Source organism: Cataglyphis hispanica, chromosome 5 (genome assembly GCF_021464435.1).
Source record: "Cataglyphis hispanica isolate Lineage 1 chromosome 5, ULB_Chis1_1.0, whole genome shotgun sequence".
Lineage (NCBI taxonomy): Eukaryota > Metazoa > Arthropoda > Insecta > Hymenoptera > Formicidae > Cataglyphis > Cataglyphis hispanica.
Window position 1 is genome coordinate 10,556,762 of NC_065958.1, and position 21,536 is coordinate 10,578,297.

Below are 21,536 nucleotides of genomic sequence, written 5' to 3' on the forward strand. Positions count from 1 at the left end.
TTGTGGCAAAGTCTCTGCCATGCTGCTATCTGAAATATCGAGCTGTAGACTTTAGATAATAATCTTTTAAAATTTGTCATTTAAAAATAATGTTTTGCTATTTTTTATTTATTTATTGTATAGGAAAAAACTGGTTTGTGGATTTTTCGGTAAATAAAATCTGAATTTGTTTCTATTTATGATTAGTGTCTACTTTTTGAAAATAATATTTCGTTATTTTACACGTGTCGAAAATATGTATTACATTGTTATATAATCAATTTCCAAACACAAAAATATTTAATTAATACAGAAAAATTTCTTTTTGCTTATAAATAAAATAAAATTATAAAATTTTCATTTGTAAAATACAAATGTATATATTTGCATTATAATATATACTTAATAGATGACTTAATATCATATAAAAATATTTTATTGCAATAATATAATATAAATAATATAATTTTTGTATGAGAAAAATAAAGAAGATAAAACAAAATAGAAAGTGCTTTCAAATATCTACAAGACTGCGATATCATGTCTCATTTCTCCTCGTCAACCGTACACGCTCTTTTTCTACAAAGTGCGTAATAAGCGCAAGCTAGTAGAGCAAGCCTAATCAGATCAGACAGAGAAAATAGAAGACACACGACACCATTGAAGAAAGATCAGAAGCTCGTTAAACCCCCAGGCGATCGAAAATATCAAAGAAGAATTCATTCCTTACGATTTTAATCGACTGTTTAATAATATGGATTTTAAACATAGATTTCTTAGGAATATAACTTGTATATTTTCTTTAATATGCTGCTGTGTCTGTTCTCTTCTGTTTATTTTACAAATTGCTTTAATAATTATTTTGATTATTTTATTAAAAAAGTTGCCTCACTTTCTAAACTTGCGCATTAATTTTTCAAAAAACTTTCAAATTAAATATTTTCAAAACTTAATTTTTAAGAAAGAGAAAAATTGTCTAGAAATTTTTCTTTAAGCTCCTGTATAAAATTATTTTATTATATAAATATAAATATTATTTTATTATCTGTGTCAAGAGATTATTATAATAGAGTATATTATCTCTTGATTAAAATAAATGTCCGCTTCAAATATTTTCTATTACAATGGATTAGAATTTCAAAGAGAGACAGAAAGAAAATAATGACAGAAAATATTCAAAATGTATTCGCTCTTTAAGCTTCATGTAAATGGTGAAAGTAATAAATGTTGCGTAATAAAAATACCAGTCTATAGTAATTTATAGTAAAATAGTTATAGAGTATGTGATTTGTCTTATAGTTAAATAAACAATGTTAATATGAAATTTCAGACCTATCCTATTAAGAGATCTGTGTGCAAAGAGCATAATGCACCAAATTAATTTGCAAGATATTACATTTGTTACATACTGTACAAGTTTGGAGACTATGCCAAGTGTAACAAATTAAATCGTGATAACTCCCTTAATTTTTCCTAGCGCGTAGAAAATTACTCTATTCTTTGTACTTAACGTTTTCTTAACGAACCGGTTACAGATCTTTACGATGATGTTATTCTGTAGAAGATTCGGAATAAATAACGGATATCCGCACGGTGCACGTGACTGATAAAACTGACGAATAATCAATATTTTTATTGATAAGGCTAAAGATAACAGTCTTACGGAAAAAGTCGAAATTAAATTGATCTTACTTCGCTATAAGTTGAGTCACTTATATAATTCGTTGTATTTTTCCTTAAATTTGTAATGTCTCAATATTAAATGACGTATATAACAATGACAATCATGGTCAAATTCTCGCAAACTGTAGAGAAAGAGAGAAACAAAGAGAGAATTATTAATATTTTCTCACAATAATATAAATATAAAAAAAAATATTAAATTAATAATTTTTTAACAATTCACATTTTAATTCTTATCATAACATTATTATTATATCAATTTTAATAACTTACATTACTTGACTGAAATTGCTACCGTTTCATTTCATAATTACGTAATTATTTATCACTTCTCTTGCATGCTTAATTTTTCGTATAAATATTAAATAAATGCGACATCACATTTTATGAAAATTTGGATATAGGAATGTCAAATTAATTTCGACTGCATTCTCAAGCGAGTAAAACAGTAATTTCATGTAACTTACAACACAGCATCATGCCAAATACCATGGTTCGTTCAAAGCCGTGTTATCAATGCGATTATTATCACAAGCAACATGTCCATAGCTTTTAGTAATATAAATAATAAGTACGCAACGTTTTATTTTCATCATATATATTAGAGGACTAATTCTAATATCATTATATTTATAATCGCATCGCAAGTTAAATCTAGTTAATTCAAACATCTTGTATAAATATATATATATATATATATATATATATATATATATATATATATATATATATATTATCTAACGTGAAATGCAAAGAAAGCAAATTATGTGTGGATAAATTATTAATAAATATATCTTAAAAGTCGGCGAATTGTATCCTCTGTCTACTAAATGTCGACAAAAATGCAATTTAATTATCACAATATTCACAGATTTCTATTTTGAAAAAAATTGTCATCGTGTTCAAAAAAGCCTTTAAAAAAAAAAAAAGATTATTTTTAATGTAATTGACGTAACACAAATTCGCTGCGATGTAATATAAAAATCTCTGTAAATTTTTAATTAAAAAAAAAACCAAGTAAAATTTTATAGCAAATGTTCGTTATTAATCCCTAAATCCCTAAAAATTTGCTAAATATGTCAATCTCCAGTGGCTCAGTTCTATATTACGATATTACATATACGGAGTTACATCTCACCTGTATAAAAAAAGCACGAGACTTGTCTGCATCGCATGAACATACAAAGCTAATCAAAGCTCCCTCCTCTTTCTCTCTCTTTCTTTTCTCTCTCTCTCTCTCTCTCTCTCTCTCTCTCGGTGAAATGAAAAGATATCGAGGATGTCTCTTTTATACCGATTTTCATCGCGCTTGGCCCGATCGCGGGGCGGACGGAACGTTAGTCCTTTTTCGCTGCCGGCGAGGCACTTCGACGGGGTTGGTGCTAGGGGGGCGGAATATGAGGGATCGAGCGCATTTTGTGATAATCGACGAAGCATGGCCAGCGGCACAAACAGGCATTGCAGGGCCAGCATTTGAAGCGGGTTTGCCTGAGCTTGCCGCGTGACGTTACCATGCCGCGCTGCTTGCAGTGCACGCACACTTTCCCGTGGCCGTTTGCTTTGCTGAGGCTATGCGGTTGACCAGATACGTACGTAAACCCTCCTGGAGAGAAACACAGTGTTGTGGCCAACAACAAACACAATGCACTGTCGGGCTGTGTCGGGTTAGTCAGTTTTTTTAAAAGGTAGTAGGCACGGTATAGGGGCATGCAGAGGCAACCATTGGTTAAATATAGTTATACAACAACAATAAAAGTAAGACCTGTCTGTGTACATAATACCCCGGGCAGCAACAACAAACCGCGACAGCAGCAGCAGCAACAGCACCGATCCCCCAGCACCAACCACAATAATCCCACTATCCAGCAACAGCAGTAGCAGGCGCTAGAAAAGCTGTGTCTACAGCGTGTGTCATCGGTGACATATCACCGGCCTCATTTCTCATCGCGGTCGTTGTTTTTTTACATCGCGCGAGTTATGATGTATATGATAATATTGCCATGTGCTAGTTTCAATGTGCGGGTTTTTGCATCGTTCCGAAGATTTCCCTCTTCATAGGAGAATTCACGCGATGCGTTCTTTTTTTTTTTTACACTCCCCTGTATATTGATCTGTTCGATTATTTTATAAATGCTCGGATTGATTACGGGGTTCATTATGAATTCAACAGTAGCTTTCCTTCGATCAACACATGTAGACATGTGAAGAAACAAATCCACGGATTATAATACGTAGCACTTGCGAGTCGTTCTAAGAACTTCATTCTCTTGACCAATCTTTCGATCATTTCATCTGATCTTTTCGAGATTGTTTCTCCAATATAGAAACAATAATAAAAATAATTTACATCGTCTTTTTTGTTAATTAAATAATCTTCGGAAATTTCATTGCTCGCAGGATCTTCCAAGGAAGATTGTCTTTTCTCTCTCCATCATTAATGATTATCGATAAAAAAATCTTCTTCAAGAGGGATTTTTTTTTCGTGCGGTCGACGACACTGGAATGACGACGCTGATTACTTATAATCGATTAGGATGCTCGTCGACTCGCGTGTCCAGCCTTTCATGTTTCTCGACGATGAACATCTTCGTCGACCTCCTGCTGCGCGATTCGCGAAAGATCAATACCTCGACGATTTTGCTTCTATTGTTGAAAGCCGGGCGTCCATCATCTTTATGATATTCATCGTTCACATTATTATTCGATTTTCGATAAGAGACGAATTACAGGAATTGACTCACTCTTATAAATGCGAAACGCAAACTCTCTCATACAAGCACTCATCATCCGATATATTTGTTTGATTTTTCATTGACTTCTTCAGCAACAATGCGTCGTAAATCTCGCGATGCCACAGGACTATCGACCGCATATCATCGAAACGTCTCAAATATAATGAGTACTTTACCTCGGAAATAGAGAAACGAACGATAATAAAGGCTTGGAAGTAGATGAACCAGAAATAAGCGTGTCTTCCATGATTTAAAAATAGAAAGAAAATAAACATTAAAAAATAAAGAATTTATTAATCATTCTATCAAATTATTGTAATCAATATCGATCTTGTACGATTTGATGGCATAAGAACAGATAGCATTAAACATTTGTCTTTTTCTAATTCCAAGCCGCTAATAATATGCTTCTGGTTACTCTAAATCCGAAGTATTCAATGAATGCAATCCGCAGTTCATTATGTATTTATAAGTTGATTTACAATTGCGAATTATATTATAGCGACTTAAAATATTCGTGTGTATGAATCGAGGCAAAACGCAATTCTGGTCGCGTTATCAGATAATAACATTAGCACTTGAACAATGAAGGAACAAGCTTTTTGATGTCTTCGTGACTCTCTACTAGCTAATTCATGCTTTTGCTTTATAGCAATCATTGTTGAGATTGCTTGGATTACCTACCTGCCGAAACATATTCATCTCTCTCTCTTTTTTTTGTCTTTCTTTTCTTTCTTTCTCGGCTATACACATATTGGCAACCAAAGAATTTCGAGTCTGGTCAAGAAATATTCCTCCACAATTCTTAGACACGTGAGTTTCTCAAGGAAAATGTCATATCGGACGTCGACACTCTTACAAAATCCGTTATTGATTTTGACGTTTTCTAAAATTTTTATCACTCATAACTACAATCGAATTATTTTAATCCGAATATATCTGTATGATTTATTAATAATGGCCAAAAAGGTTTTCAATTTTACTAAATTAAAAAAGCGTAATAATCCTTTTTAAACATTTATTAAGAAATTAGAAGAAATTTAAAATTTTAGATCTAGATAATAATATAAATCAATCTCAAACTTTTTCTTTTAACATTTTACAGTTTCATAAAATTCATCTGACCTTTTTTTCTTTATAAAGAGAAAAAAAATTCATCTGTTCTCATGAATGTGCATTATATAAATGCAAAAAGTCATTAATATAAATTTAGACAATCTTAAAATAAAATAAAATATAAGTGTTGATGTGTACGCAACATTGCATCTGCTGAAGTAATCTTATTTTTCAATATCTTTGAACTTGGATTTCTCTCTTTCGTAATCATACGAAAATATGTCAATATCAATCTTTCTAAAGCAAACAATAATGCCAGAAAACAACAGATTTCGGAAGAGTACCGATTAAACTTAATTGTCGTACTTCCCACACGCAGCCATGTTTACCATATAGAGTTTGTTATAAAATACAAGGAGAAAAAGAATTAATTTCAAGTTATCAAATATTAAGAAAAAATTGCACGCATGCCACTGTCACCAGAGTACCACCACCATCTGGATATTTCAAAATTATTAGTTCATATTTAATTACGCGAAAATATATCTCGCGATAAAATTTCGATCGCTATATTTTTTTCAGTTTCAACATTGTTCGAGCCTTATATTTATAAAGATGCTGAGATCACAAAAAAATCTCAATTTGGAAAGCATACAAATAAAATTCACAATTACGTTCAAAGTGAAATAATTTAATAACAAATACTACTAGCCAACTTATACTGTACAATTATATATTAAAATTATTTTAAAACATTTTCTAAAAAAAAAATATGTTTCACGTTTGATAAAAGTTTATATATTGCTATTAATTAAATATAAATAAATTTTGACAAAATTATTCTAATCAAATCACAAAGTTTTAATTTAAAGATATTTATATCGAAAGAATTGTATTTAGAATATTTGGAGCATAATTATTTTTTTATTAAAAAAATAATTTATTATAAATAAATGCTCTATAAACAAATAATGCCTCAAATTATTTGTAAAGTAATGTAATAAAAAGATTTTTCATATATCGATTTCTTGCAGCACATACTAATACCATAAATGTCATGACTCACAGCGTTTCATTTTAATGTTCGAAAATTAATATACGTATTTAAGATTAACAAATTACATGCAAATAAATTGTGTGTGTGTGTGTGTGTATATATATATGTGGTGTGTGTGTGTGTAAAAATATTCGCGCTATATACATAAATTAGATATTTTTTTGAAGAAATTTCCTTGAACCAGCATCAAAAGGTATTTTTTTCTTTTTTAGTATGTACACAGAAATATGCTTATAGTTAGTACGCATAAGGAATATAGTGGTGGCTTTGATCAAGTTATTAAAAAAAAAGGAATGTTGATGATTGTCGGCACACATACAGCACTTGGCAATGCTTACTAGTATCTACAGTTCAACCTACACCCGAGTGCCTGTACCATACATTTACATCCAAAACACCATGCACTCTGTACACTAAAGATGTAAATCTCGATATGATCTTGGAAAGAAAATGTAGTTGTTCCACAACAGGAAATGTATCACATAAGTATTTACCGAATCGTTAATGATTAGAAATTCACTTATAATAAGCTTGCAAATTCAATTTCATTAAATTCAGTGCAAGGAGAAATCATGTCAAAAATCAAATAGCAACGCGACAGTATTTTACTGAGCATAGCAAAATTTAATAAATTTTTGATAGTAAATAGAATTTTTGAAGTATATTGTATAAAACATAATGCTATTTTCATAAAATTTTGTAGAAATATTATTTTAAAATTCTTTACTATTTTGAAACATTTTGTTATGTTAGCAGAGATCTACAGATAAAAGAGAAGTTATGAGTAAGCCCTCAAATACTTTTATCGCGTTGTAAGATAATAATAAATATTTCCATTCTGAACATTTTATAATTTCCTTCAGATTTAACTTAATCCGTTTCTCTAATTATCATTATGTGCATGTAAGTGATGCAAAGCTGCACAGACTACCAAACCATCGCACAGTTTGATGTGAAACTCAATCAACTACCCCTCAAACTTGATAGATCACAATATCACAATAAGAAGAACTCTCGTCTTCCTTCTTGTCATTATTGAGAAATTGTGTTACAGAACCTTAATCCATGAAACAAATGTTTGTGTATTAATACTAACGCTTCATGTATCAAGGTGTTTATAATACTATCTTGGTTTTGTACCCACAATACATGCAATTAATCCATCACCATAAAAGTTAGAATGTAGTTTTGTGTATGAAAAAATAATTACATAATTGCAATTAATGTGTAAAATTTATTTATAATTTATAACATCCAATATTTTAAATATTTAGATATATATAGATGTATTTCTCCAAATAATAAAGAAAGATTGCAATTTTTTATATATGTGGACCATGTGTGGATACAAAACTTTGATGTATGTTGCACTGCCATTATTGTCCACTATGTATATGTAAATATATTGCTTACTTTATGCAATAATTTCTTTTTTATAGTTATTTCAAGCAATAAAATAATAAATTTAGATAAAGATAAATTGCTTTTTCCTAGTTATTGTATATACAATTTGTATATTTTTTCATTTAATAATTTACATTTTAAATTATGACTTAAAATATAATACAAATTTTTCAAAAATTTAATATAAAAATAATCTATACAATAAATTAATTTGTCAAATCTATAGCAATTCCATATTGTAATTACATATGTGTATATTATCGTAATGGCAAAACAACAACTACATCATATAATTCATATTATAAGAAAAAGTGAATAATCACTCACCCTGTACTGCTTCCTGCGTCACTCTTTCTCCTGAAGTACTTGGTTTAGAAAGCAGGTGTCCTAACAAACAAGAAAACATTTGTATTGAAAACTTATTAAGATATGCACAAATAGCAATTAAAAATTCGAAGAAATTATCATGTATACAGATACCTACCAACATCTGATTGATGTTTGCTATCCAAACCATCTGATGTCGATTGACTTGAGTAAAACGTCTGACTGATGTCGGGCTTCTGTTCGTGATCAGGTGTGTTCGACGATGTATCGTCTATTGTAATTTTATTGAGTGTATTGTCACCTATACTCTGATCCTCGTAACTACAACTGCTACCATCTTGTTCCAGATATTCGGGCATCTCCAGTTTTAAATTCGGCATAAGGGGAATTATTTCGACTGGATCGGAACCCGGGCCAGTCTGATTTTCCAATGTTTTTCCATCAGGATCTTTCGTATTACTCCCTGAATTTTTTTCCGTATTTGCGTTCGTACTGTCTCGAGTTTTTCTTCTTTTGTTTGGCGGCACTTCAGGCTGCAATTCGATGGCATGATATGTCATCGGAGAGGATGGTGACTTGTTCCTCTTACTATCCCCTGTAGATTTGCCAGAAGTATTCTGCAGTTGAACTTCAGGCTCATTGGGAATTTCTATGTCATCCTGAAGATGATAATATAATATATAAGTAATATTTATTAAATATCTTTATTTTTATGTACAATTTTACATTATTTTACATCTTACCTCTACTAAACTATCATTATCTTTTCCTGTGCCATCCGTAAGGCCCTGTACTGCTAAAAGTTCTGCCGTTGTTAGAAAGCTTGCTAACTGTTCCTGAACAACATTTACTTCGCCTTGATACATGAAATCTACCAAGGCAGCCAAATCATCGAATTTTACATTACGAAATATTATGACGGGATGCTGACATGGATTTTCCTATAATATAACAAACAATCATTGTAAAAGATATATATTTATATTTAAATGCACAAATAATAAACCACAATTAAAATTGTCTTACCTTAAATAAATCTCTAAAATATGTACTACATGCTGACAAAAGCATTTTATGCGCCCTAATCCTTTTGCCTTCGCAGCTTAGAGTGACATCTACGAGATCTTCATCTGTCCTTAATGTGTCAAAAGCACAAGTAATGTGTTTTAAATAATTATTCCACCTAAGAGAGAATTGCTGACTGGAACCCATGTTGCTTTTCTGTGAATAAAAAATAAATTTCTAGTTAGAATATTTAGATTGTAATATGTAAATTTTTATTGCAATACAGTAAATTTTAATTAAAATTTTAATAAGATAAAATAAAAATAAAAATAATCATAGTAGTATGTATATTCTTGTTAGTATAAAACAATTATTTTATTTTCCTTCTATATTAATCATAATATTGATTAATATTTTGCTTTAATTCAGTAAAAAAATTTAATTTATATATAAAAAAAAATGCCTGCGAACATCGTATATATGTACTAAACTGCTATCACTTCAAAATTATAAGAAAGTGTACAGATATGACTATGAAACAAGAAATCCTTTAATTAAAATAAACATTTCAACACAAACGGAGTAATAATACTCGGTTATTCAAGAAAAATTTCGCGTTAACAGATGAAATCCTACCTTGACTGTCCTCGGGGTTTAGAATGTAAATCGAGAGAGTAATCCTGAGGGAATCTCGTATCGCGACGGCACGAGCGTGTACTGTATTAGAACGCTGTAGCGAGACCGATTCGCGCGGCGAGTAAATCGAGGAGAAAGAGATGGAGGAGAGGAAGAAAATCAGCCGCACCGTCGACTCGCGTAGTTGCAAACTAGCCACGGCGCACTTGGTGTAAAATAAAAACTGTAAACAGCCGTACTGGCCACACTCTCATGGCAACGTCGAAGTAACACCGTGGAGGACCCCGTCCCTAACGCGTCGTACACTTCTATTCTTCTCGTTTCCCCGCTCTCCTCTAGCCTGCCACTCACGCTCTATTTCTTTCTTTCTTTCTTTCTTTCTTTCTCTCTCTCTCTCTCTCTCTCAAGCGATCGCGTTCGATTTCAGCCAGCGAGCCACGCGTCGTTATGTAATTGCATCGCGTTCTCGCGGCGTCCTGCGCGCCCGGGGAACCGTCCTGCGCCGAATTCGCGTCGTGTTCCTTCACAACAAGCCACACTTCGTAGACGAATGACAGCTGGCGGCCATTTTCAGTACGGGAATACGCGTAGAAGATGCGCAGCGCAGGGAGACCCAACCACCCTTCCCCCACCACTATCATGCTTTTTTCGTCACTGGCGGCCGCGAATTAATGCGCCTGCGTCGTACGTTTATTGGTCGCGGCTAGTTCTTTCTAGGAACTCTTGATAATTTCGGCGCTCGAAAACAAATTTTCCTATTGGATATTGAATATTGGACAATTTAGAGTGGTAGCTTTTCGAAATATACTGAAAGCCGCCTAAATGAACATACCGACTGATTTGTGTCAAGTGTCAACCTGTCAACTGTCAAATTGTATCTGATTGTATCACATAGAGCTCTTGATGTGATAAATGATTAAGATAATGTACATGTAGGAAATGTCGATCACAAATACAATTCTAATATATATTAAAATAAAATTATTGAATTACCAATTAATGCAAAAACATTATTCGTAAAATGAATTTACCAGTAAATGAGGAAAATCTGCAACAAATATTGGATAAATTGTCTGAAGATGAGGTTCGGAGAATTCGTTACATATCAATTTGTATTCAATATGTGCAACTTTGTACAAATAATATTTTGTAATTTTATCATTTATTATATATTTTGTAATTAAAAACTGCATTTATTTTATATTTATTTTGCTATTGAATTTAAATAATTATTCATGTACATATTTTCTCTGAATTTATATTGCTAATTTATGATATATATTTAATAAAAAGTAAATGTAATGACAGGTTTCTATCAAGGAAAATCTGGATACAATCCTTGCTCGACAATGTCATGTAGAAGCAAAGCTACAAAGTATTGGTAAAGTATTGCCAAATGTCTTAGTAATACATACAGAAGCAGAAAAGTTTCGTGATATGATCACTCGTACCAATGAATTAGCAGAGAATGTTAGTGCCAAAGTGAGGCAATTAGATTTAGCAAGAGTAAGTTATTATTTTAATCAATATCATATTTAAATGGAAATTTATGGTCTCTGCAATTTTTCATAAATTTACAAATATTATAATTTTTTCTAATAGAGCAGAGTATGTGAATGTCAAAGTAGAGTAAATGATATATTAGATTTGCAATTATGCAGTGAAGGGGTAGCAACTGCATTGCGCAATGAAGATTATGAGCAGGGTGCTGCTCATGTTCATCGTTATTTAGCAATGGATCAGCAATTGCTAGAAAGAACAGCTGAGGATATATCAGGGGATCATATTAGTATTAGTAGTTCTTTGATTACCCTACAACAAGCTGCAATGGAATTGAGAGCTGTTGTTACACATAAGTTTGATGAAGCTGTAAAGTCTGAGGATTTGGCATCTGTTGAGAGATTTTTCAAGATATTTCCATTGTTAGGGATGCATTTAGAGGGACTAAAGAAATTTTGCAGTTACTTGTGTACTAAAGTATGTAATATATGTATGATATATGTATTAAATATATATATATATATATATATATATATATATATATATATATTTTAAGATTATACATATTTACCAAATATAATAATAAAGTTTTTAAAAGGGGATGATACATACACATATATTCAAGCCTTTATTTTTAATATTAGCTACAGGAGACTTCACAGAAGAATTTACAAGCGGCACTAGAAATTAAAAATAATGATAAGAGAGCAGATGTTATTTTTGCTGACACTATGACTCTTTTATTTGAAGGAATTGCACGTATTATAGAAATACATCAACCAATCATTGAAACTTATTATGGTCCAGGTAGACTTTCAACGACAGTTTTGATTTTACAAAAGGAATGTGATAGGTAAGCTTATTTGGCAGATTGTATATCAATTTATAATCAATTATAATAATCAATTATATTTTAAATAATTATTTTACATTTAGACAGGTCAAGAAGATTATTACAGTATTTACAAAATATAGATGCATATCTAAGAATATACAAATGGTAAATGAATATTTACGAAAACCGAATCCTGAAAGATTTGATCCCAAAGAGCTCGATCTTCATTTGGGAGAAATTACTATAATGCATGCGAGAGCAGAACTTTATATACGTTTCTTAAAAAGAAGAGTTAAGGTATATATTAAAAATTTTATTAATTATCTATCTTGTAATATATTATATAATTAAGAAAATCTAAACACACACACACACATATATATATATATATATATGTTTGCAGAATGATATAGAGATTAGTACAACAGATGAAACACAACGTACAGAGTTGTTCAATGATTTTGAAACAGCTATGAATAATTCTGAGTTGGCGCATGGCATGCAGGAATTGCTTGGTGCTTATCTTGCATTAGAGAGATATTTCCTCGAGGAGAGCGTGAATAAGGCTTTAGGAATGGATGCACTAGATCCAGATCAGCAAACTTCCAGTATGGTTGATGATGTTTTCTTCATAGTACGGAAATGCATACGGTATGTACGGCTAGATTCTTGTACATACAATATAATGTTTATATTAATTGAAAAATATAATACAATTTCTGTAGACGCGCTATGTCGAGTTGGAGTATAGACGGCGTCTGCGCCGTCGTCAATATGGCTTGCGGCATCTTGGAAGGCGAGTTTGCAAACAAATTGAGAAATAAACTACGCCAAGGGTATCCCGCAGGTTATCTGGATCTGGCACAAGCATATAGCGCTCTCCAGACGAGTATACAGCATGGTCGTTTGCAAACATCGGATACGGAATATGCTCGTCTTACATTCTTGGTAAAACAAAATCTACAATTTCTTCGTTATTTGTACAATAATATAATTGTCACATTTATTGAATTCTTTACTTAATTTTATTATATATTTATAATTATTATTTGTTTTATTTATGGTTTAGGCATATTTAAATAATACCGATGTAAGCACAGAGTATGTAGAAACATTGTACAAAAGTCTCAATGCAGAGATAGATGCAACATTCCCCAATATGCAAAAGAAGGATAGAGGCAAAATCGATAGTTGTTTAGCCAGTCTAAAAGCTATTATACTGATTTTTCGAGGCATTATCGATTGTGGTCTGGAACAGTTGCGCGTTAGCGCTGTGAAACCCAGAGTTACTCCATGGGTCGATGCATTTCTATCTATAGATCATCATATTAATGAAGTATGTGTTCTGCATTAGAGGAATATAAAAAATTTTGTTTCTGTCTTTAAATACAATGATTGATATATATAGGACGAATTGTTGCGATACGAAACAGATGAGCCATTTGTTCAGACATTAATCATGAATCTAGAAGGTCTACTTCAAGGATTCAAAGATAGTTTAACACCCTCCAATTATGATGCACTTATAGGACTTTTAACTGCAGAAGTTACAGCCCGTTTAGAGAAGGTGGTCTTAAAATCGACTTTTAATCGAGTATGTACACTAATTTAAGCTTTTGTTTTATAATCTTTTATTAATTTTTTTATAAATAGTTTTATTTAATGTCATATGAATAGCTTGTATTTTTTAATTCAGTTTCTCGACATAATATTGATGAAATAAATTTGCACACTTTAGGCAGGAGGTCTGATATTAGATAAAGAAATAAGATCGTTAGCCAGCTATTTGGCAGCTGCCACATCATGGTCGGTGAGAGACAAATTTGCGCGTTTAACGCAGATTGCTACTATTCTGAGCATAGAAAAAGTGGAGGAACTCGCCGATTATTGCGGCGCGGATGCGATAGCATGGCGATTAACACCGTCTGAAGTTCGACGTATCGCTTCTCTAAGGATAGATTTTCGACCAGAAGATATTAAAAGATTGAAGTTGTAACTTCTGTCATTTTTTTTTTTAACTTCTTGTATCAAACATCAAGTAATGTGCTTGTAATTAATCAGATATTTATATGTTATATTTCATATGTACTCTTAGAGAATAAAATATATATATGTATATAAAAGTTTGGATTCTTTCATCATTTTTTTTAATATATAATTTTTTCACATACCTCTCTCTGATATTTTACCAAGTGTCAGTAATCGATGCACGACCGTTGGTAAAGTAAATTACACAATAGCGGCTAAATATTTTTGAAAAAGGACAAAACAAGCACGCTTGTAATTGCGCTGATTTTGCCGAAACTGCGTGTTAGTTGGCGAGCCTGTTTTGGACTATTGCGCCGCCATTTTCCGTTGCAATTAGCTACAGTTCACTACAGCATTCTACGCTTAACATTCCGGAGATCGTATTAAGAATACAAGACATGTCTTCTGCAAGCGGTGACGAATCTGAGCTCGCGCTAGCTGAACCAGGTAAGAAAGGAATTCTGTTAAATTGTCAATCAGTCCGATCGATTGCCAAGCCGTTGCCGAGGCAATCGTTCGTCGAAGACGTGCGCTCGGCGCGATTGCCCAGCCCACGGGACCGCCATTTCGAAGTGGCGTCTTGTGTATAGAACGATACAAATATTTCATTTACTTTTTCAGTGAGACGAAGATCGGGTCGAGTCCGGAAAACAACAGTGGTGGCTAAAAAATCACCAGTGAAGAAGCTTCTTGCCAGGGCGACGCGCTCCCCCAGAAAGATTCACGAGATCGAAGAGCCTGAGGTATAGATTTTGCAAGCTTTCGCAACCGGTTGCACCGGTATTGTTTAGCTTTATTATTGGTTAATTTGAGCTTTCTTATTTGTCCACTGAACTAAATTCAACTGATGAAGCGTACCAGTCTGACTTCGTTTTCTTTTTTCATTTTAATATATTCAGTGTTTCTATGATATTCAAATTCAGGTTAATTAATTTTATCGTTGATTAACTTACAAACCAACCAAAGAATTTTAAAATTTTTATTATATACGCGAGAATTATATTGTTAGAAATTCTTATATTGGTCTTTATATAAGATTAATCAACAATTAAATTAATTGGAGTTAGGTCAAAGTAGTCTTTAGAGTTATTACTAAAGAAAAACATGAATTAGATTAGATCAAAAGAGCTTTTTGATACAATATGTATGTAATTGCAGGAAGAAGGACCTACTTTAGAAGAAGGTATAATGGAAAATATGCCTGAAAATGGAGTTCAACGGTTATCAGACATTATCATTGAACAACGTAGTGAGGAGGATACACCCATGTTGCACTTAGAATTGGAGGATTCTGAAGACACAAATATACATGAAATAAGCATGGGTCAAATTGAAGAGATAGAGCAAGATGTAGAAGACATGGTATATAATATACAAGATAATCTTTGTCTAATTGCAAAATCAAGAAAATTTTTTTTTATTTTTGTTAATTTTTTAATTGATGAATAAACATTTTGGTATTTTATCAATTGCTACTATATCAATTGATAACACAAAATATCTTTAAACATTATAAATAATATTGTTAAAATTAATCAATTTGTCACACAGGGCCGTTCTAACATAAGATCAGAAGACATAATTATGGAGGATAGTAGCATGGAGAAAGTGGAAATGCTGACAGAAGATATTGAAGAGATGGAGGGTCAAGACATCGGTAATAATGATTTAAATCAGCAACATGTACTGTTTGATTTTCAAAAAGTTATTAATGAAGTTAAAGAAGCCATTAACGGCAATACAATGACGATCCTAGAAACAGAAGAGGTAGATTCGGAGATATCCACGGATACTGCTACCAGAATTCAAGTTATGGAAGTTGAAGATTCAAAACAAGAAATATCGGAAGATGTAGACACAGTTATGAGCAAGTTAGAACCTGATATGGAAATATCACAGAGTGATTCTCTCCCGCGTATAGAGATAACTGAAGTCGTTGAGGATGATGCCGATGATGAGGATGCGAAAAAAACGGAACCTGATATGGAAGCGGTGTCAGAGGATGAGCTACCAAATGAAGCTACAACAAAGGTAAGATTATATTACATTTACATTTCAAGAATATATAATTAACATTCTTTTTACATTTTGTATAATAAATTTACAGGAGCCTGAAACTGAAGCAGTTTCTGATGAAGAACTACCAGTTGCTGCTCCAGCAGATTTGGGTGAAACTGAGTCTGTATCCGAAGACGAATTACCACCGGATAGCGACAAAAAGAAAAAGGGAGGAACAAAATTAAACAAAACGCCTGAAAAGAAAACCAAAACAGAAGGTGGAAGTGAGTATTATTTCTGACATTTCATAAATTTTTATAGTTTGAAACTGATTATATGTTTACTAGGGTTATATATTTCTTGTACTTTTAGCCAAACGTAAGCTGAACGCGGAAGGAGAATATGATCCGAGTTCTCCAACATCTGAGAATAATGATGAAGCACCTGCAAAAAAGGTTGCTTTATCAAATGAAACAGATGTGGGAGATAAGCAAGAGACCAAGCCAGCATCACCGAAAAAGAAAACACTACCTGAACTAGAGAAGTATTGGAAAGCTGTCAACGAAGATCCATCTGATTTTACAGGATGGACATATCTTTTACAATACGTTGATCAAGAAGTAAGTAAAAAACTCTCACATTAAAATTTTATTTTATCCTAAAATTCAATTTTGGTGTGTTAATTATTTTTAATATTCAATTTGGAGATTAAAAAATAGTACAAGAGTATCATCACAAAAAATAAATAAAGAATATCAAATATAATATATAAATTTAGATGAATTATCATTTAAACAATTTTGGTTTTTCTATCGCAGAATGATGCAGAGGCTGCACGCGAAGCTTATACCAAATTCTTGGAGCGTTATCCATATTGCTACGGTTACTGGAGAAAGTTCGCCGATTACGAGAAGAAGAAAGGCAACCCCGAAAATGTCCAAACGGTGAGTACGATTATATATTATATTCATTAGGCTATCTCTCACACATGATATCATTATAATATTAATCTATAATGAAAATAGCTCGAGTTAGGAAGACGCGTGGGCAGTGTGCACGCACATAAATATGGTTTTCCCTTCCAACAGCATAGCACGTCTTGCGGCACCTATTCGACTCTCTTCGTTTATAATAGTTATTTATTTACTTATTATTCTGCGATACAAAAAATGCTATATTACATATTTTATTATCTTACCGATATATATCAATTACGATACATATGTCAAGCGAGACGATGAGCTAGTTGTTTCCAATTTATTTTGCGAAGCGCCTTGTCTTGATTACAAAAAGAAAAACTGTGTTATATTTACTGTAAGCATTTGTATACACATAGCTTACTACAGAAAGTATTGTAAAACTTAAGCATAAGATATATGCGCTATTCTTACTTTATGTAAGTAAGATATGTCGGGTTGGGGGTTAAGTCAAAGTCAGAGACAAAGACTTAGGACACGTGCACGTGCCAGAGAGGAAACAAGAGAATGTGGCGGAAGACACAGTGGCGCCCAGATCGGAACACCCCCTGACTTTTAAGGTGAATGCACAATGCTCTGAAATCTCTGTGTTAATTAAATCTTTTTATTTACAGTACGCGTACGATATGTGAGTACACGTTGCTAAAAAGAAAAAAAACCATAATGCTTAACGAAAGCTAAAAGCAAAATAGGTATAAGATTTACCCGCCGATAAGTCCAATCCAGTTGTAAGCTGTTCTAAAATACGATCTGAAAATCCGTTATCAGGTATTCGATCAAGGTCTGAAAGCTATTTCGCTAAGTGTCGACCTATGGCTCCATTACATCAACCACTGTAAAACCGTCTACGAAAAGGATGAAGAAAAGCTCCGGGAACAGTATGAAAGAGCTATACAAGCTTGTGGGCTTGAATTCAGGTAATAAATTAAAAATTTCTTCTAAATTTGCATTTAGAAATATAAATATTTCCACTAATCAATATAATTTCAAAAATAAATAAATTATTGATTTAGTATTTTAGTATTTTCTTGCAATAAGTAAATATAATCTCAGTAATAAATGATTAGCAAAAAATAATCGAGTAATGTAATATTTTCATAAAACAGATCGGATCGTCTCTGGGAGAGCTACATAAAGTGGGAATTGGAAGGAAAACGTTTGAGCAGAGTAACAGCATTATATGATCGCTTATTGACGACGCCTACCCTTGGTTACATCTCCCACTTCGAAGCATTCCAGGAATTCGTATCGTCCAATTTACCGAATCGCATCCTAAGTGTTGACGACTTTCTTGCGCTGCGTGCTGAAGTGAAAGCCCTCCTCAAATCGGATGATACCACTGCAACATCTGCTGCCGATGATGCGCCACCCGGTGAGGAACCGCCACCCCACGAAGTACCGCCTACCGACGAGGAGACACGTGCCATCCGTGAGAAGATCATCAGCAGCAGACGCAAAATGCACAAGGCGAATGTCAATGCGGTAGCAGCGAGATGGTCCTACGAGGAAGGGGTGCGTATCACATTCAATTAGAATTATATATACTCATAAAAACTAAATTTATAAATATTAAATAAAATTAGACTTTTCAATTTCATTGTACTGAAACGTTTCACTGCTGTAAATGAATAAAACTCCCTCTCACTGAAGTTCTAGAATTACCTATTCATGCAGTAAATGTGGATCCATTGTAATACAAAAGTCAATCTTTTACAATGTTTTGCATAGTAAGTAAAAAAAAATATATTCCAAATTAAAAGATCTCAAATAAGTTGATATCACATTGAACAAATAAAATTTGAATTAATTCACGAATTTACGAAATCTATATAGTGATATTGCATGATTTGTATGATTAACAGATAAAGAGACCATATTTCCATGTAAAACCATTAGAACGGTGCCAGTTGAAAAACTGGAAGGAATATCTCGATTTTGAGATTGAACAAAAGGATCAAAATCGAATAATTATCTTATTCGAGAGATGTCTTATAGCTTGTGCACTCTATGACGAGTTTTGGATGCGAGTAAGTAAATATCCCTACATGTATACATTGCTATAAACAATATATATATATATATATATATATATATATATATATATATATATATATATATATATATTTGCTTTTTTTTCCTTTGTACAGTTTGTGCGTTATTTGGAATCATTGAAAGGTGATAACACAGAAAAAATCCGAGATGTGTATTCGAGAGCTTGTATGGTGCATCATCCTAAGAAACCGAATTTGCATTTGCAATGGGCGATCTTTGAAGAGGGTCAGGATAATTTCGAAAAAGCCGCCGCTATATTAGAAAATATTGACAATGCATTACCAAATATGTTACAAGTGGCATACCGACGAATAAACTTGGAACGTCGTCGCGGAGACTTGGAGAAAGCGTGTACTTTATATGAGAATTATATTAGCAATAGCAAAAACCGAACAATTGCTAATAATATCGTTGTGAAATACGCACGGTTCCTATGTAAAGTTAAGAATGATGTTGATAAGGCGATCAAAGTACTGATGAAGGTATGTTTAAAATTATTTTGTTTATCAACTATCTATATGCCTGCATTTGGCGAGATTAATATATTACTATTATATTACTTACAGGCTACAGATAAAGACAAAGATAATCCTAGATTATATCTGCAGTTAATAGACTTGGCAATGCAACGAACGCCAGTCGACACCTTAGAAATAGTAGGTTACATGGACATGTTTATAGAAAGAGAACATGCGGATCTCGAACAAAGAGTACTTTTTGCACAACGTAAAGTAGAATTTCTGGAGGATTTTAGTCCCGACATTCGACAAGTGTTGAAGGCTCACGAACAATTCCAGAAATGCATCAAGCAAGCGAAGGAAAGGAAGAAGACGAAGGGCGAGGACAATAAAACGTAAGTGTACTTGCAGGGAATCTACAAAGTGGGAATCTACATTAGCTAATCTTACAAAATAATTTTAGACAATTTTTACCAAATATAACCTTAAATATGTTGATTAGTCTGAAATATAATTAATATATCATTCCTGTTTTATTAAAATTGATTAATTAAAGTAACTATATATTATATATATTTTTATACTTACAGAATTTTTTTAAAAGTATATTATTATTACACTTTTAATAAAGAATGATATAATGTTTATATATTACAGTGATTCTTCGCCTCCGAAAAAAGCGAAAACTGATCAATCAAGTGTGCCACCTCCTCCGTCCGTGGGTTCACAATCTTCATACCAGTACAGCAGTGGCCCGAGCGGGCCCTACCAATCGCCACAACAATTTCAGGGTGGACAGTACAGTGGTCAGGGTGGTTATCAACAAGGTTACCAGCAGTATCCACCTCCATCAGATCCCAATTATGCCAATTATCAAAACTGGCAATATGGTCAAGGTGGACCACAAGCTTATGGACCTTACAATCAATGGGGATCTTACAACTATTATTAATATGGATCATATAATCGCCCTTAAGACTTCTAAAACTCATTGTTAATTATATGTATCTGTACATTCTTTAGTATTTTATTTTTGCGATATTTAGAAATCACCGGACAGAGAAACTATTAAATACATTTAAAAATATCTCGGTATCTTGATACAATGAAAACTTGTATATCAATCTCTTTCTGTATCAATATTTGACGTCTTGCATGAATATCATCATGTATATCGAATAAACTGTACATCTGTTAGCAGAAGTTTACTCCTGGTGTGTTACTTGTATTTTCCTACTTTATTTCACATCAAGGAAAATTAATTATCGAGATTTAATTGTTTTAATACAATTCTTACCCAGTTTGAATTATTTATTAAGAATTAGAATATTTTATATTAAAAGAAAACATAATTTAATAAAATATATTTCAAATATAAAAAATTTAAATTTTGATTGAAAAAACAAAAGTAGAACTGCTGCTGGCATGTACAGATTTGGGATATAAATACATATATATATATATATATATATATATATATATATATATATATATATATATATATATATATGTTTTCACTTTAAAGATTACAATTTCACAGTGTTGCTGGCTGCTGAATGTGAAAATGAGTTTAATGGGATTATACATATATATGTTTCTCCATGACTCTTAATAAATTATAATGCTATAATAACTGTTGCATAACAAAGTTCAATAATTTACTGTATCTTACAATGTATTGCAACATATTGACTTACAAATGATAGTGAATCAAATTTCTAAAAAACATTGTCGATTTTGTTCTTCATATCATTTTAAGTTTATGATTCATCAACAATTAAAGATTTTATTACTTTTAGTATAATTGAT

The 21,536-nt window shown here is 32.2% G+C and overlaps 3 protein-coding genes across 12 annotated transcripts in view; 2 read left to right on the forward strand and 1 right to left on the reverse strand.

The window, feature by feature from the left end:
- Positions 1–10,502, reverse strand: part of LOC126849892 (broad-complex core protein-like) — a 33,172-nt gene extending 22,670 nt beyond the window's left edge. For 6 of the 8 annotated variants that reach the window (XM_050592251.1, XM_050592249.1, XM_050592245.1 and 3 more), the window contains exons 1-5: positions 9,880–10,502; positions 9,265–9,459; positions 8,982–9,179; positions 8,396–8,897; positions 8,239–8,298 (exon numbers count right to left, since the gene is read on the reverse strand). In XM_050592251.1, coding sequence (XP_050448208.1) covers positions 8,239–8,298; positions 8,396–8,897; positions 8,982–9,179; positions 9,265–9,450 — 946 coding nt within the window. In that variant the 5' untranslated portion in view covers positions 9,451–9,459; positions 9,880–10,502. Of the gene's footprint in view, positions 1–2,481; positions 3,266–7,378; positions 7,565–8,238; positions 8,299–8,395; positions 8,898–8,981; positions 9,180–9,264; positions 9,460–9,879 lie in introns of those variants that run through there. The other 2 variants (XM_050592250.1, XM_050592253.1) reach the window with 2 other exon arrangements.
- A 234-nt stretch (positions 10,503–10,736) lies between these two features.
- Positions 10,737–14,313, forward strand: LOC126849876 (conserved oligomeric Golgi complex subunit 4). Of its 2 annotated transcripts, none has more exons than XM_050592205.1 (10): positions 10,737–10,963; positions 11,188–11,385; positions 11,482–11,856; positions 12,024–12,232; positions 12,316–12,511; positions 12,618–12,865; positions 12,940–13,162; positions 13,284–13,550; positions 13,623–13,808; positions 13,953–14,313. In XM_050592205.1, exons 1-10 carry the CDS (start codon positions 10,901–10,903, stop codon positions 14,208–14,210), a joined length of 2,223 nt encoding a protein of 740 aa, XP_050448162.1. In that variant the 5' UTR covers positions 10,737–10,900; the 3' UTR covers positions 14,211–14,313. The 2 variants fall into 2 exon arrangements, with proteins under 2 accessions (XP_050448162.1, XP_050448164.1); XM_050592207.1 differs by having other exon boundaries at positions 13,623–13,781.
- A 213-nt stretch (positions 14,314–14,526) lies between these two features.
- On the forward strand, positions 14,527–20,930 carry LOC126849875 (pre-mRNA-processing factor 39). 2 transcript variants are annotated; one of them, XM_050592204.1, is made up of 14 exons: positions 14,527–14,689; positions 14,864–14,985; positions 15,401–15,604; positions 15,794–15,899; positions 15,999–16,273; positions 16,350–16,524; positions 16,613–16,860; positions 17,059–17,184; positions 17,986–18,134; positions 18,324–18,729; positions 19,080–19,244; positions 19,365–19,751; positions 19,836–20,122; positions 20,385–20,930. In XM_050592204.1, exons 1-14 carry the CDS (start codon positions 14,641–14,643, stop codon positions 20,677–20,679), a joined length of 2,994 nt encoding a protein of 997 aa, XP_050448161.1. In that variant the 5' UTR covers positions 14,527–14,640; the 3' UTR covers positions 20,680–20,930. The 2 variants fall into 2 exon arrangements, with proteins under 2 accessions (XP_050448161.1, XP_050448160.1); XM_050592203.1 differs by having other exon boundaries at positions 15,794–16,273.
- Positions 20,931–21,536: the final 606 nt, after the last annotated feature.